Below are 18289 nucleotides of genomic sequence, written 5' to 3'. Positions count from 1 at the left end.
GAGTCCGTGCGGGAGTTGTAGCGATGAGACAAGACAGTAACTACTAACAATTGGATACCACGAAATTAGGGAGAAAAAGGGGGTAAAGAAAAAAAAAATAATAAAAATAAAAAGCGCAAGATCTGTTTCCCAGTCAATGAATGTCGATTTAACTCAGACTGCTAATCTATTCATTTGGCATGTGAGAATCATCGCTGGAGAAAATCTTGGACCTTTAATTAAGGCTATATTCTGGGAATTGTGTCGTTAGTGTGTGCCTGATTTTACGACTACAGACAATCATAAATTGGGTTATTTGCGGGGTTTCAATAGCATCGTCATTTCAATAGCATTGGGTAGTATATGGTATTGACTAAAATCTGGGTTTCTGATTGTAATTCAACTATTGGTATGTTTTGCCTGGAACGATACGGTCGCTAGTGTTTGTTTAAGATATAAACTGAACGTTTTAACAGCTTGCTTAGTTCAAATTGAAAGACTAACTCATTCAACATAAATAGCGATGTTGCCTAAATGGTCTGCTGAAATAACATATTGAGAATGGAGTCGTATTTAAATAACTGAATCAAAGAAGAGACAGTTACCTAAATCTAATGAATTCTGATAATAGCGGATAGGTAATTGCGATAGAGTTGGGCCCACCAAAATGTGTTTTTTATTCTTATGGATTGACTGATGTATTTTATAAATTTTTTGTTTTTAATCTTACGATAGAGGTAAGGCAGAACGTTGTTTGAGTATGGATTATATATTTTTCCTACTGGTAAGAACAGTAGAGTTGGTTGTGCTCGCTGGGCTATATTGGGCTGTAAGGGATTCAGGTCTGAATAGTTGAATCGGAAACGTTTTGTGACAGTTTCTGATTATTGTTGCTTGGTTTTATAGTTTAGGTAACACCAGTGAATTTGAGCAGGAAGTTAATGTGTTCTAACATTATAATCTGTTTCTATTACGTGGAACAATGTCAGCTCATTAAAGCGGATTGCAGTTTGAGTTAGATTTTTACAGGGACAGTGCACATTAATCACAGTTGTGTGTATCAAATGGCAGGGTATTCCAGACATGGGAAGCTCTCACAGAGTAAGCAGATTGACTAAAGGTGCTTTTCCTTAAGGGAACTATACAATCACCTCTCATGGCGGACCTTGTGGATCTGCTGCCATAAGGTTTGGGTTTTCTGTTTAACAACAATACTGAGTGGAGGGGGAGCCTGGCCATTTATAATCTTGAATACAAGACATGCACAAGACAGTGTACTGCACAATATTTTTCCAACTCAGGAGCTCATGCTTTCTGAGAATGTAACAGTGATGATAGCTATTGGGCTTCCTATCAAGCACTTTGAGAGCCTGTCTGCAGACAGACTGAATAGGTTTTAATGTTGTAAAGCAAGCTTGGGCCCAACTAGTCAAGTAGTATGTTAGGCTGGGGAGTATCATAGATTTGAAGTACAGTTTTGTTACCTCTGTAGTCAAACAATTTCATACGTTTTGGAAATTAGCTCAGTTGAATTTGGTTATTTGAGTTACCTTCTTCATTTGATTTTTAAAAGAGAGGTTGGAATCAAGTATGATGCCAAGGTACTTAAAATCGGATACCACCTGGAGCTTTTCCCCTGACACATAAACATCTGGCTCAGTGGCATCAGTTGTCCTCTTTGTGAGGAACATGCAGACTGTTTTGTTTTTTTTACATTTAGATGCAAATATGAGTCCCTGAGCAACTTTGTCACCTGGACCATTACAGTAGGGGGGTTCTTGTTTAACTTGTTTGTTATTTGCATGCATATATCACTGTATCATCTGCATACATTGGAACTTCTGACCCAGTACAGACAGAAGGTAGATCATTAATGTACAAGCTGAACAGTATTGACCTTTGGGGCATGCCAACATTGTGGCTAAGAGTGGGAAAAAATTCGTTTTGACTATTCCACTGATGAGACAGCAGCAACTTTTGAAAGGTTTCAGATTTGTTAAACAACATGTTTGTTTTTACTACATTTATGTAACAGGTTGAAATGTATAGATTACTGGAAAGGGGTTATTTATTGTATATTGTTTATTTTAGGTGTCAAGTTCACTTAATGAAACACTGTATTATCTGATGTGTTTTGAGTAGGATTCCTCCTTCTGGGACTGATGGACGTCACCAAAAGTACATATGTTAAAGGAGACATAGGAGAACACGTCTCAAACAACATTTTATTAAATGCCTGGGATTAAATATCACTGACTATTTGTTGGTGTTTAAAATACTATGTTTGATTTGTGTGTTCTATTTCCTTTGGGTTTAGTAAGTTTTCCCGTTGTCTTAGTGCCAAGGTATCTTAAAGGGGCACGCACACACATGGAATTTTCAGAAGTTTTTATTTCCAGAGTTTTAATTAAACATGTGAATTATTTTGATAAAGGAATGTACTGGAAACCTGAGATACAACATGTATGAAATGTTTGACTGTTTTTCATTAATTTGTCTAAAATAGTAAGAAGCACTTCTTTGAAGGGTTTATGTGACCTCTGACCTCTGTCATGACTTTCCATTGTGGTTTGATCACCCTCATTGGAAAGCCATTTGGATAATGAATTTAAGGTAATTTGTAATACTGATTTCAAGGTCATTTGTAATATTGTTAATTATGATGAAGTTTATAGTTCTTAGCCATATTTGTGATTTGGATGAATGTGAAGAAAGAGAGGGCTGTAACGGCTGTCTAATTCCTCCTCCTCCTCAGACGAGGAGAAGGAGTAAGGGTCGGACCAAAACGCAGCGTTGTATGAAGACATAAATGAATTTATTAAACAAGGCGAACACCGACACGAAATACACTTGAATAACTACAAAACAACGTAGACAGACCTGAACATGGAACTTACATAATAACACGAAGAACGCACGAACAGGAACAGACTACATACAAGAACGACAACGAAACAGTCCCGTGTGATGCGACATACACAGACACGGAAGACAATCACCCACAAACAAACAGTGAGAACAGCCTACCTTAATATGGTTCTCAATCAGAGGAAACGTCAAACACCTGCCTCTAATTGAGAACCATATCAGGCAACACATTTAACCAAACATAGAAACACATAACATAGAATGCCCACCCCAACTCACGCCCTGACCAACTAAACACATACAAAAACAATGGAAAACAGGTCAGGAACGTGACAAGGGCATTGCCTTTGACTAAGGGTAGGCTGCCTTAAGTCTATTTTCCTATGACCATACGGGTACAATCATTTTTCTTTATGGAGTTCTTAAGAGTAGTGATTTTAATTTGATTTTGCTATTTGAAATGTTGTTTTATTTTTTGACCAGTAGTAGTGTTGTTTTTTTTATACACATTACTCACATGGAGAGTTATGTGTCAAAAATGGGGGAGGGTACAGTCCTTTGAGGTTTTGGATGGAAGTTTACACACCTTGAGTGATGTGTAGGAGTGTATGGAGTTACATGTGAAGGAGTTTATTGTTTTGTTGTTTGTTCTGTTCTATTCCTGATGGGTTATAGGTCACACTTCCTAATCCTGTGGCTCTGTGATGAAGTTGACAGTGGGATGGGGAGTATAAGCCAATTTGAAAGAATAGTCTCAACAGAATGTGTTATTCTCTTTGACATATGTTTAGACATTGTATTAAGAATAATTGATAAAAGTAATAATTTAGCATATAGTTAATGAACTGAACTAAACTGTTGTTCTGATCTATCCTTTCGAGGTTATCATGAAAGGTGACATCGGCCAGTATCTTAATGCATGGAAGAGATAATTGGACCGAACAGTGTGTGTACCTCAAACCCCCCTCTAACTGACTGAAGAAGAGTGACAAAGGCGTTCAATATGTGACAAAGTCGTTCAATATGGCCCTGTCCGCACCACTTCTACCGAGAGAAAGTAGTCCGAGCCAGCAACCGGTGTACAGCATCCAATCTAAGCTATCAACTGCTCTTCTCTCATGTTTTTCTCAGGAGTGTGAGTTGAGTCCACGTGGAGTGAGCATGGGGAGAAATCTGTTCTAAACTTATCTTATGCTGCTGGTATACTGGTTGACGAATGGACAAGACATAATGGGTGGTAAAGGTGATGGCGGCTCAGGTGAGACATTATCATGGCCATCCACTTTGAACTGTAAAGCTATCTGAAGAAGATGAATAGGACGCCAAAAGAATCAGTGCCTGAAGGGGGGGTTGGTCAACTGTGCCCAAAATTATTTTTGACTTTTGGGGTATCAGGTTGATTGTAGAGGTCTACACAACACATAAAATTATTGTAATTTAGATTAAGAATGCATTGAGATACTGATCTGTATTATAATCGTGATAAAAACGTTAATAGTAGAATTATGGGATAATTATACTGGATGTTAATATAAATGTACATTCTGCCAATGTTGATGTGTGTTAAATTGAGTTTTTTTTACTTTGGGTCATGTTCATTAGGCACCAATGGAATACATTTTACTTTAACTAGGAGTTCCTATCTGGATTTGTCCAACAAGATATGCAAATTATAGTTTCTGGGATGGAAAAAGTTATTTCCACCATGCTGATCCATTGGAGTGTGATGGATAAACTAAAGCTTATTTTATTAAACTCCATTGTTGCATGCACTGCACTATGCATTAAATATGTGATTTTCACTGTCTATGAAGATATAGCTTTGAATCTCATAAACTGTATGCATTTTTCTTCATGGGTTCGTGCAGGTGACTGTGCATCATAACCTTCCCAGACAAATTGCTAGAGTGCTTAGAAAATGTGTTGGAGGTTGAAATGGGAGAAAGTGCGAAGTTTCTTGGAAGGAGGCTGAGCCAGTGCTATAGCAGCTGGTCATGTGCAGGAACCCATGCAATGAGTTATTGTTTTCATGCTTCTTGGTTTTTGTAGAATATATGCATTTTCTACATGTGAATGAATGTTCTTAAATGTTGTAATTTTCTTTTAAATTGAGAGGATTCTCACGATGGGGGATTATGGTACCAAAATTGCAAGATTATGTTATAATACTTTTATTGGATCAAATGGTTGTTTTATTCAACAGAATACAGTATTGTCGTAGCTGAATCAGAATTAGTTAGGTAACATAGATAAATAAGATGTTTTATTTACTTTATACTTGTCATTAGAATGTCTTCTTTTGGACTATACTGTTGGCAGTTGCATTTTCCTTTCTCCTCTAGGGAAAAAGTCACTTGGGGCCCAGAGAGGGGAGAGGTCAGGCTTGTCTTTTACATGTCTGGTAATAGGCAGAATATCAGAAAGGGAAGAGTCAGGTTTGAACATTGTCTTCATAATGAATATATCTGTGAAACCATGTGAAGGGCTCCACTATGTCTGTACTCCAGTCATTTCCTCCTTTTCCCATTGGGGGGAGGCGTATGGCAGTGTCTGGAACCATTGTATGTCCCCTCTGATGTTGAAACTTATCTTTCATAGTATATGACCTAGAGGCTCACTCCCCTCAGGGAGCTTGTCCAGGGGTGGGTTGTATTTGAGATGGGGGTATCTAGAATTGACAATTGATACATGCCATTGGATGAGGTAATGTTTTGGTAATATGACGTACCAAGAACGAGAAGTAGAACCTCGTCTAGGAAACCAAACTGAACGATAATTTATAGCTAATGCTATCTGGCTATGGGATACTCCTCTTTCAAGTAAAAGGCCCTTTGTGAAGTTCCTAAGATCTGTGGTTTGTCATGTGAGTTGAGAGGGGTGTATCTTGGCTATAAAAGATACTAAGTATTCTTTTGTAAGCACTCTCAGAGAATTCATTTATAGACACTGAATTAATCTGAGAGTCAAAGGGCTATGGTGAAGCTCATATAATTAAAAATGAACTTTAAAATATAACTCTGACTTGTGTGTGGTTTGTAAACTCACCTCGTTTAGTAATACAGGAAATTACCACGACAGTATTCTTAACTATTGTGTGTATGTTCTACTGAGGATGGGCCTCTGATATATAACACTGACAGGAGATTTTCGATTTCTTTTGGGTGATAAAACCTAAAGAGCATTCCAGAGCATGAGTTAATGTTTCTGTTCTATACCGTACCAGGGAGAGATGGCACCAGTTTGAAGTCGGAGGGCCAGACCCTGCTCAATACAATGAAAACTGTTGACACAGCAGATACTGTCTGCTATGTATCATAGGTATCTTTCATACAAATCTTAACCTTGTGACCCATTCTATATATCTGTTGTTCGTCATGTAGGTTGAAAGGGGTGTATCTTGGCTATAAAAGACCTTTGTACTTTTGTCTCGGGGCTCTCAGCGAATCATCAGAGACGGTGATTCGTCGACCAGCCATCGCTATTGCAAAGCTCTCACTAATAAAGATTCAGTTTAAGTATAACTCTGACTTGTGTGATACGTTTGTCTCTCCTTGTTTGATAGTACAGAAATGAACCACCACAACATGCTGTCCTTTCTTATCAGATGTATATTTGGTGAAAGCTGTTCATTTGATAAAAATCAATAACGTGACGAATGGAGGTCTATTGTAGATTTGAAAAATCAAAATTGATCACAGTAAACCCTCAACGCTTTGTTCCAGTATGAAAAAGATACATGACACAATCGCTACATGAAAAATAGATGGACAAATGTCAACCAGTAAGGAGGAATGGAGAATTAAGTCGTGTTCAATAGAACAACCTGACCTCAAAGACAACATCTGAACATTGATTGCCAAGATGTGAAAGAATGCAGCTACAAGCAAGCATTTCGGCTAAATGCACCACCACGCCAGGGCTTGAATATTACCCCAGAGTCTACTACAGAATAGTTTGATCAACATTTTTGTATCAGTTAGGTTAAGGAGTCTAATTGCTAGGTTATTCCAAAAAGACTTCTTGAGATGTTCTACCGTTGAGGTCTTCCAAGCTGTGGGGGAAACACACAGTCCAAGGCCACTAACTCACCCCCTCATCCTTCTCAAGCTCCAGTCCCATCTCTCGAAGGTTATCCTCAAACTCAGTCTGCCGGAAGCGCTTGTCATCCTCATGGTAGTCAAGGCGATGCTTGTGGGCAGCAATCTCAGGGTCTTCTTTGGATGGTGGCGTGTCCCCACTTCGCATCATGCTCAGACTGCGGCGCAGGCTCCTGAGGATGCGGTAATCTGCAAACCGGGATGTCTTGCGGCGAACACTCTGGGGTTTCTGGACATGATATGTGAGAACATAGTCCACCCGCCGCTGGCCGTCCTGGAATGTAGGCCCCTGATTTGGGCCTGAGGCTGCCTCATCTGACGTGAGGTAGTTCAATGGCTGAGAAGAGAGAGAAAGGGGGATTGTAATTTTAATGGAGACATGTTGGCAGATCATGAGGAGAAGGCATGTGTGTTCTAGCCTGTGAGAGTTTGTTGTGTGTACATTTGCTTATCTTTTAAATTGCAAAAGCTTAAGCCTTGTGAATAGTCAAATCCCCTCTCTCCACCGTGATGAATCAGTGCACTCAACCCCATCTCTGCTACTGCCTTCTTCAAGGAGCGGAAATTTAATCGTTCTGTACAGATTAAAATGATGCCCCTCAAAAGATGACAAAATAATCTTTGCACCCTTCAAAACATTACGTTAGACTTTCTCATAATACTACATGTCCTAATCCAACTCATAAGGACATACTATACCGGAAGACCAGTGACCAAATCAATTAAACGCTATTTTACAGTACGACTCATAGAGGAACATATGGTAACAAAGTGACTCTGGTGTTTGTCTTCACCTGTGACCTAAAAACATTATTGCTCCATTATCCTTAAATACATGATTTGTTGTAGTGTGAAATGGGATTTGGCAGCAAATTGAAGTAAGGCTTTAAGTTAAATGGAATATTGTCATTTAAAAAAAATATATATATACACATCACAAATAAACAGAACATCAAACACAAAACATACATGTTGTAACGGCAGTCTAAGTCGTCCTCCTCCTCAGACGAGGAGAGGCGAGAAGGATCTGAGGACCAATGTGCAGCGTGGTAATTTTCCATTATTTAATTCACACAAAACAAGACACTATACAAAATGACAAAACAAACTAACCGTCACAGTCCTAGCTGGTGCAGACAAAACACAAAGACAGGAAACAACCACCCACAGTCCCCAACACAAAACAAGCCACCTATTTATGATTCTCAATCAGGGACAATGATTGACAGCTGTCTCTGATTGAGAACCATATTAGGCTGGACACAGAAACAGACAAACTAGACACACAACATAGAATGCCCACCCCAACTCACGCCCTGACCATACTAAACAAATACAAAAACAAGGAAAAACAGGTCAGGAACGTGACACATGTAAAACTATATCTAAAAATGCAAACAAACAGGGCAGATCCGAGTTCCCCTAACGCCTCGAGCCACCGGCCCGGCGAGGCCCCTATCCCAAAGGGATAATAATTTATAAATGTTGTAGTTCAATTTGTCCTACTTTACAAAATCAAAAAGATGTTTGTTTTACAGATGAGGATTGTGTAAATGACACATGGATTGTATTTAATCTTTCAAAAATTGACTGTACTTGTCCACATTGAACTCACGACCTTGTCAAATTAAATTTACTGCATCTGATAACAGCTGATATGTGAAAAGCTACATGTGTGCCATATAGCATGTTATAAACAAACATCACAACTTTGACTCTGAAATAATCCTACTCTGCGGGGAAGGGTTCATGAATGCAATCATATTTACACATTTATATATTAAGCACAAATATGTTCCCCTTTTGCTATATAGATGTATTACTGCAAAATAATTGTTAGGTATAGTGACACACATTGATATATAATAGGGATATAGTTATTTTTACCTTAAAATAACTCATTCAAAATGGATTGTATGCATTAACACAAACTAAATGTGTGTAGATATTGTTTAAGGACACTAGTTTGAATGGCCTCACCTGTCTGTTCTCTCTACTGGTACGGCACACCAAAACACAATATTTGCTCTGCAATTATTTGCTTGAAATTCATCGCTTTGTTGAGAACAAACAGTTGTCTTCTCATGGAAAACAAACCTAATTGATAATCGAGAGACAAAAGAGCTCTAGTTTTGGGAGAAACATCTCAGGCCAAGCATCCCACTGGACGACAAGCCTCGGCCCTCTCAGAACAGGAAGTCACAGCAAAGGTCACTCCTCACAGGGGAAAATAAGGATGTGGTTACGGCATGTTACAGATAAAGGAACGGAGAACACCAGTACCCTTCCTTCAGCCACCCACCTCCTAGCTCCTGTGCTGTGAGAAAAAAAACAGCATGCATATCAATCGTGTTATTACTCAGCCACAGGCCCTCCTAATCTAGAGAGGCATGCATATCTTCTTCCACATTTGCATATCAACCTTTTCAGGTGTATGGCTACTGAAGCTAAGCCGCCTAACTATCATGCCCATTCATTATCAGCTAAGTCCTGTGAGAGAGGGTTGAACATAACATCCATAGGGTCACTATATGATAGCTGAACAACAATACTGCATCATTTTAATATCATAATGAATACATGAACTAATTCTGGAAATAGGTCCTCACAACAAACAACAAAAATCCATCAGTGTCTGTTATATAGTCACTTGATACATAACAATACATCCACATTCCGCACTGATTTAATTGACTCAGTGTTTTCGAACAATGTACTTGACCTTTCTTAACTGCATTAGGTGCGTATATCAGCTTGCTTAATCATTCCAGTGTGTCTGTGATTAGATAGACCAAGACCGCAATTACTGTCCAAATGACCCTCTGACCCAATGGAAGATGCACAAGTTTGACCTAATGCAGTCTTCACAGTGATGGGGCAGTAGTCCTCATCAACAGAGGAACACCAACTCTGACTTTTTAACCTTCTACAGGCAGTACATGAGGGCGACTTCCTATGAGAATTCATTAATTGCACCATTTCTTTCTTCAAAAGCCAGTTGAAGAGTGCTGAAGAGATTATTTTGAACAGCTTTAGGTTATTAAGATACAGTAATTATACACAGAATTGCATCTTAGTGTGGTAAAAATGATGAATGAGGATCAAAACAAAGATTCCACCCAGGATTAGATACAGTTGAAGTCGGAAGTTTACATACACTTAGGTTGGAATCATTAGAACTCATTTTTTCAACCACTCCACAAATTTCTTGTTAACAAACTATAGTTTTGGCAAGTCGGTTAGGACATCTACTTTGCGCATGACACAAGTCATTTTTCCAACAATTGTTTACAGGCAGATTATTTCCCTTATAATTCACTGTATCACAATTCCAGTGGGTCAGAAGTTTACGTACACTAAGTTGACTGTGCCTTTAAACAGCTTGGAAAATTCCCGAAAATTATGTCACGGCTTTAGAAGCTTCTGATAGGCTAATTGACAAAATTTGATTCAATTGGAGGTGTACCTGTGGATGTATTTCAAGGCCTACCTTCAAACTCAGTGCCTCTTTGCTTGACATCACGGGAAAAATCAAAAGAAATCAGCCAAGATATCAGAAAAAAAACTGTAGACCTCCACAAGTCTGGTTCATCCTTGGGAGCAATTTGCAAATGCCTGAAGGTACCACGTTCATCTGTACAAACAATAGTACGCAAGTATAAACACCATGGGACCACGCAGCCGTCATACCACTCAGGAAGGAGATGCGTTCTGTCTCCTAGAGATGAATGTACTTTGGTGCGAAAAGTGCAAATCAATCCCAGAACAACAGCAAAGGACCTTGTGAAGATCCTTGAGGAAACAGGTACAAAATATCTATATCCACAGTAAAACGAGTCCAATATCTGTCACGACTTCCGCCGAAGTCGGTCCCTCTCCTTGTTCGGGCAGCGTTCGGCGGTCGACGTCAACGGCTTTCTAGCCATCGCCGATCCACTTTTCATTTTCCATTTCTTTTGTCTTTGTCTTACACACCTGGTTTCAACCCTCCAATTACCTGTTCATTATTTAACCCTCTGTTCCCCCATGTTTGTTTGTGAGTGATTGTTTCTATGTAGGTAGGTCCGTTATTGTGGGCTCTGTTTTTGTATTGCATTCATTATATGTTGAGTAAATACGTTTATTTACTCTTATCTGCTGTCCTGCGTCTGACTCCTATACACCAGCTACACATAGACCTCCTGACAATATCGACATAACCTGAAAGGCCGCTCAGCAAAGAAGAAGCCACTGCTCCAAAACCGCGATTAAAAAGTCCGACTACGGTTTACAACTTCACATGGGGACAAAGATCATACTTTTTGGAGAAATGTCCTCAGGTCTGATGAAACAAAAATAGAACTGTTTGGCCATAATGACCATTGTTATGTTTGGAGGAAAATGGGGGAGGCTCGCAAGCCAAAGAACACCATCCCAACCTTAAAGCATGGGGGTGGCTGCATCATGTTGTGGGGGTGCTTTGGTGCAGGAGGGACTGGTGCACTTTACAAAATAGAAGGCATCATGAGGAAGGAAAATTGTGTGGACATATTATAGCAACATCTCAAGACATCAGTCAGGAAGTTAAAACTTGGTTGCAAATGGGTCTTCCATATGGACAATGACCACAAGCATACTTCCAAAGTTGTGGCAAAATGGCTTAAGGACAACAAAGTCAAGGTATTGGAGTGGCAATCATAAAGCCCTGACCTCAATCCCATAGAAAATTTGTGGGCAGAACTAAAAAAGCATGTGCAAGCAAGGAGGCCTACAAACCTGACTCAGTTACACCAGTTCTGTCAGGAGGAATGGGCCAAAATTCACGCAACTTATTTGTGGGAAGCTTGTGGAAGGCTACCCGAAACATTTAATCCAAGTTAAACAATTTCAAGGCAATACTAATTGAGTGTATGAAAACTTCTGACCCACTGGGAATGAATGAAAGTAATAAAAGCTGAAATAAATCACTCTCTCTACTATCATTCTGACATTTCACATTCTTAAAATAAAGTGGTGATCCTAACTGACCTAAGACAGGGAATTTTTACTAGGATTAAATGTTAGGAATTGTGAAAACCTGACTTTAAATGTATTTGGGTAAGGTGTATGTAAATTTCCGACTTCAACTGTGTGCCCATCAGCTGTTTACACACTTTGAACTACATTATTAAATGCTTTGATCTTGAGGGGGGAAAAAGTCACATTATTTTTTAATTATATCCCACAAGACATGCCATCAGAGGTCTCTTCACAATTCCCAAGTCAAGAACAGACTATGGGAGGTGCACAGTAGCGCATAGAGGCATGAGTACATGGAACTCTATTCCACATCAGGTAACTGATGCAAGCAGTAGAATCAGATAAAAAAAGATACAAATACACCTTATGGAACAGCGGAGACTGTGAAGAGATACATACACACAGGTACTGTATAGACACGCGCATACACACGCTAGCACATGCACTCTACACACATGCACATTGTAATCTTGTTGTATGGTGTTATTATACATTTTGTATTGTAGATATGTAGTGGTGTAATAATGTTATATGATGTACTGTTTTATATTTTGTTTTAGGTGTGATGTAAGTGCCTTAATGTGTTTGGAGCCCAGGAAGAGTAGCTGCTGCATTGATAAAAATGCAGCATCCCTAATAAATACACATTCCCAATGTAGAGAAGACCACTTACGATGGAGTCATACTTGCTATATTTGCTAACGCCACCATCCTTAGTGTTCCCAAAGTCATCTGCCTTCTCCTCGCCGGATACAGGGATATAATAGTCATTCCTCCTCATGGCGTCTTGCTCTTCCAACTCAGGGAGAAGACTACCAGAGAGGTTGTGTACTAGGAAAGTTTTACCTGTGTGGGAGAAAAGAGATATGATTAGTATGGAACAATATACTCTAAGTATTTGATACTCTGAGATGTGCTTCCAGGTCAAATGGTGCTAAGAGTGTACTGTCCTCCCGGGTGGCGCTGTGGTATAAGGCATTGCATCGCAGTGCTAGCTGTGCCACCAGAGACTCTGGGTTTGAGCCCGGGCTCTGTTGCAGCCGGCCGCGACCGGGAGGTCCATGGGGCGACGCACAATTGGCCTAGCGTTGTCCGGATTAGGGAGGGTTTGGCCGGTAGGGATAACCTTGTCTCATCGCGCACTAGCGACTCCTGTGGCGGGCCAGGCGCAGTGCGCACTGACCAGGTCGCTAGGTGCACGGTGTTTCCTCCGACACATTGGTGCGGCTGGCTTCCGGGTTGGATACGCGCTGTGTTAAGAAGCAGTACGGCTTGGTTGGGTTGTGTTTCGGAGGACGCATGGCTTCCGACCTTCGTCTCTCCCGAGCCCGTATGGGAGTTGTAGCGATGAGACAAGATAGTAACTACTAACAAAATTGTAAATCACGAAATTGGGGAGAAAAAGGGGTACAAAAAAAAAAGAGTGTACTGTCCAGCTCAATGGCATGAGAAGCATCCCACCATTGTGTATTGTCTGATGAGGTTCTTGACAGCCACAGAAAAATAACCAACATGCTTTGGGTATTCATTTCTAGGGTAAACCAACAATGTGGATGAGGAAGTACCCATATAGCTGACTATAATCACTGAGAATCTGACCGTAGTTTAATTGCACTCAACATCTACGTGCATGTTGTGTGAATGTTGAGCAAAAAGGTTTTTTCAAAGAGCTAATGTAAAAGCACTGGTTTGTGTAAGCACGTCCATTAATCTCTCATGGCCTAAAGGCTAATGTTGTTTCGGTTTACCGCTTAGTCTTTCGCTCATTTGTCACCCCACATGCCTGTATGACAATATTTCTATAAATATTTTAATATCTGAGTGTACCTAGACAACGTGCAGATCTGGTCTTTGATTAGGAATCATTGAGATGCCTTTCACAGTACATTGAGAAAATCTTCTAGAGGGAATACAATGGAACCCCACCAAGTATCTGCCTTTTCTTGGGCAGCGACTTACAGGGATTCCCCTACCCTCGGCAATGCTAGGGACAGCTTCTGACAGCCAAAGACTCCTATATACTGTAAGTCAAATCCTTGTAATAACCTTTCACAGATAAGGGCCCTTGGGTGCTCTTTAGGAGAGAAAAAAGGAGTGTGTGCTGAAATTTGGAGGAGCCTGATATGGACCATAATAGGCTTGATATAATTACACTGGCAGCTCCATTCAAATCAAAATCTGTGACCTGATGTCTTGCACTGCAAAATTCTGTGTTGGAATTTACAATTCAGTAATATTCAGTAATGATCCAAAAATGATTTTGTATCTCTCCATAAAGATGCTATATGAATCAAAATGGCCAAATAGTCAAGTGAATTTATTCTGATTTAGAAGCTTGATTTGCTATATCAACATGAAACAAACCTATGTGAAGTTATTGAGAGCTGAAGGAATATGATGTGATGGAGTAGCTAATACAAAATGAAATTACACCAATTAGATGGACATTTCTCAGCTATGAACCAGCCAACTATGAACCAGCCTTCATGCTTATCAGAAAAAAAAACACATTTCTATGCTAATTCCATTCCTCATGCCATTCAACATTAGAATAATTCAATAGCAGTCGTAGATAGATACTGTATATACCAAAAGCTGTCAGAAACATATTTCTTAACATATTTATTTTTATGAATTCAAGCTGGAATGGTTTGAATGATAGTATAAGGCATGCTTGAATAGAGTCGTGCTTACATAAATATATCTGTCTGTGCGTCTCTCTCTATCAGCTACTGTAGCCTAGGGTAGTCCAACTGGTTCCACAATGAACACTTGTCTCAGAATACTGACATCCAGGTAAACAAACCTCTCAAAGCTACATTATAGTGAATGGCCATGATGACAAATGTGTAATAAATCGTTTCAAACCCCCCAAAATAATGTGGTGTGTTAAAACTAAATCGAGAGGGCTTATATATAGTTAATTAAAGGCTACAGCCTGCCTGCCTTCCTACATTTCACATTTACTTTAGTCATTTAGCAGACACTTATCAAGAGCGACTTAGAGGATCAATTAGGGTTAAGTGTATTGCTCAAGGGCACATGGACATATTGTTCGCCTAGTCGGGTCAGGGATTCTAACCAGCAACCTTTCAGTTATTGTCCAACGCTCTTCACCGCTAATCTGCCGCATATTCATCCATCAAATAAAGCTCTACTTTATGCAACCTGTGGTGCGCTTTTTATTGGAGTTGATAGCCTACATTTAGAAAATAATTTCAAATGAACCATTATTCAAACAGCATTAACTTACCAGATACTTTATCATGATTGATTATGGTTTGCATCGGATCATCATCACCATGTCTCTCCATTTGAACAGACTATTTAAACCGGTGATCACAACAGATTTCCTCTCTCTATCCTCCACGCTCTGAAAACCATCTATCTAGCCGATGCCTTCACTGCGCCCGTGGGCTCAATGGTTATGGCGTGGCATGGAAACGTTGGGTTTCCCACAAACGTCCCACTGCTTCCCCGCGAAGGCTAGCCTACTACAGAGGCTCGCTCTCTCTAAACAAGACATCTAATCCATACGCGTTACGAACTATTTAATGTGCATTATGTGCCCTCCCACAGTACGTCGCGCAAAATAGCTGTAATATATTTCAGTGCAGTTCATCACTAGGATTTTTAAAAGTGGTGGCGAGAGCACCAGCAAAAGACAGATGGTGCCGCCCACGCCACGATCTGATATCTCCTCCAACATGGGTAGGTGTGAGGGTATCTGGCAAAATCAGATGTTTCATGCATTACGAAACTCGTTTGACTGAGCAACATATTACAGTGCATATGGTTCTATGATTTCTAATAATGTAATGATTTGACCTGCACTGTCATGCACTCGGCTTTTCATAACCGTATCAAATTATTGATTGCTGATTTGGTGAACCCCACAAATTAGCAAATTAACTTAATCAATGGATTTATTTTTTCAATGAAAGAACCCAGTATATAGTAGTTTGAATGAGGACATTTCACCAAGTCAATACCTGGAGGCGACAGTCCGAACCCAAGAGGGACAGTCACAGATGAAGCGATCAAGAAAAAGGTCAGAAGTATACTAGAACATGTACAGAATGTACAATTTAGATGCCCAGTCGCAAACTATATCTAACTTTTATGGGGGACATTATGGATACCTGCGGAGTTTGAATTTTACGTAGCCGGCGTGGGAACGACTTCGTTCTGTACAATGCTTACATTTGTCAGGAGCATGATCATGGTACAAAATGTAACTCTCCATAACAAAACATTTAAAAACGTGTTTTTATATGTAGAGATATTTCGTAGGCCTATATTTACATGTGGATAATCTGTTTTTCGAAACATTCTGGAAAATATACTCTTTACGATTAGGTTTGCGGGATGCCACCGGGATGCCACATGGAAACACCAGCGAAACCACCACCGCGACAACGAAACGCACCTGGGCTTTGAATGAACTTGAAATGAACTTGAATGAACGAAACAATATTTACTGAAATTACTGAAAGACAGCAATTAGGCCTACCTTAGTTCAGCACAATAAAGCAATACTGTCCAGACACATAAGTTTAAAAAAACTGCACTTTCACACATGGTTCCAGTCTCACCTTTTTCTGCGACTCACCTGTGTCGAAGATTATATGTTATAATGACAAGATAGCCGACTAGAAATACGTGTCCTCAAAGTTAGGGTCAAACGAGATCAGGTGGGACCATTCTAGCCAATGAGAGGGCAAAACAACAGTGAAACAACTAAGTCGTTTTTCTCAAAGTTACCTTATGCCACTTGCTTCCACTTATGTCAGTACATTTTAACAGCCTAAACATTATGAAACTTATATTTGATGAAATATGCCTTACGTAATTCGACACTCTCTTACAGACCTCCATACAAAAAATGGCTCATCTCACGCAGACAGATTTTGGGAAGAGTAAATCCTCTCCCTTTGCTTCTTCCTCTCTGCCTGTGTCTACCTGCTCAGCAACCCCCCTACTACTACTCCCTCCTCAAGGATGAATCAGGAAAAATGTATTGTTGTCGTCACCTTAGTGCCACAACAAACAATAGCCTACAGAGTTTCGCATTGGATTACCATTGAAGTTTACAAATAGTCTTGCAAGTCTGTGATTCAGAATAATTACATATCAATATCAGGTAAGCCTAGGATGACAATAGGAAATGCAATTCAACACATTAGAAATGCTTTCAAAATCTCTGCACATACATTCCAGCCTGGGCGTGTGGGGACTGGTATGCAGCAGGGAATAAGGTCCAACAGGATGGCACTCTCGGCTGTTCTCAGATCAGAGCCAGACAACCTGAGACTTCGGAATTCAGTAGGAAAGTGACAGTACATGCATAAAAAGTATTATATTGTGCATCATTCACATCTGGATTCAACCACTTGTTCTGTCACATCTTTAAAAAGTAGCCTGTGTCTGTGAATACAGTCTTGTTTAAAATGTTGAAAACACAGATGGGAAATGGAATAGAAATACCTGTTGAGGGGATGGATGTAATTAGGTTAAAAAGAAATAGTCATATTCAACTGATGGACTTTTTTTAATGCAAATAATCAATGGACAATGAAAGGCCATCTGAAGATATTTTCCTACCAAATGCTTTTGCAACGACAGTGACTTTACATATGTAAAATGTTTCCTACAGTTCTCTGGACAAATAGGTATGTTATTCTGGGCGGTAACAAAAATAATTTCTCCTTCCAATTTATCCAAGCATTGGTATCCTTGTATTGTTAATTTGATGAGTTGTCTGGAGCCTTTTCATGATGTCAGTCCTTTGGTAGAGGCTGTGGTCTTCTCAAACCACAATGCCAATGAATGTATCCATGCAGAGCGTGCAACTACTCAGGAATTCTTCTTCATTCACTTTCTGTAGTAATCAACTGTGTAACAATCAATGTGTGTTTTGCCTTCAGCTAACAGTTTGGTATGGTGGTCTTCTTTCAAATACTAAGTTTGGTCTCTCACTGTGGGGCCACACCATTTTAGGCAGAGTCACAGGGAGCTCCAATCACACAACGTCTGTCAGAGAACCCAACTACTTATAAGGCGCCACGCACCCATCCTCTACTTAATGATTTGTTTTGTTCCTTACAGCAAAGGCAAGATCTCTATCTCTCCTCAGCACGACTTGAACCACTTCTGTCCTGCTTAACTGTTCACAGGTGACCTGTTCTGCACTCGCCACTGAGCGTAGGATAACAGCATTCCGTCGTGAAGTTTGAGCACACTTACCGAAAAATGTACTTCTCAGTCTCCAGTCGAAGATAGCGCCACATACTTCACCCCTCTAGCCTAGTTAGCCACCCGCTTCATGCTGCTTTTTTTCCCACCAT

At 39.9% G+C, this 18289-nt stretch overlaps 1 protein-coding gene across 5 annotated transcripts in view; it reads right to left on the bottom strand.

The window, feature by feature from the left end:
- The window catches only part of LOC129854074 (anoctamin-1-like), a 49748-nt gene extending 34099 nt beyond the window's left edge, over positions 1–15649 (bottom strand). For 2 of the 5 annotated variants that reach the window (XR_008759228.1, XR_008759229.1), the window contains exons 1-3: positions 15196–15649; positions 12616–12788; positions 6937–7281 (exon numbers count right to left, since the gene is read on the bottom strand). Coding sequence is in view for 3 of the 5 variants with exons in the window: in XM_055920699.1 (XP_055776674.1) it covers positions 6937–7281; positions 12616–12788; positions 15196–15256 (579 nt within the window). In the remaining 2 variants the exon portion in view is untranslated. Of the gene's footprint in view, positions 1–6936; positions 7282–12615; positions 12789–14636; positions 14661–15195 lie in introns of those variants that run through there. The other 3 variants (XM_055920699.1, XM_055920697.1, XM_055920698.1) reach the window with 3 other exon arrangements.
- Positions 15650–18289: the final 2640 nt, after the last annotated feature.

Source organism: Salvelinus fontinalis, chromosome 4 (assembly GCF_029448725.1).
Source record: "Salvelinus fontinalis isolate EN_2023a chromosome 4, ASM2944872v1, whole genome shotgun sequence".
NCBI lineage: Eukaryota > Metazoa > Chordata > Actinopteri > Salmoniformes > Salmonidae > Salvelinus > Salvelinus fontinalis.
This window is presented reverse-complemented; position numbering and strand designations above follow the sequence as displayed.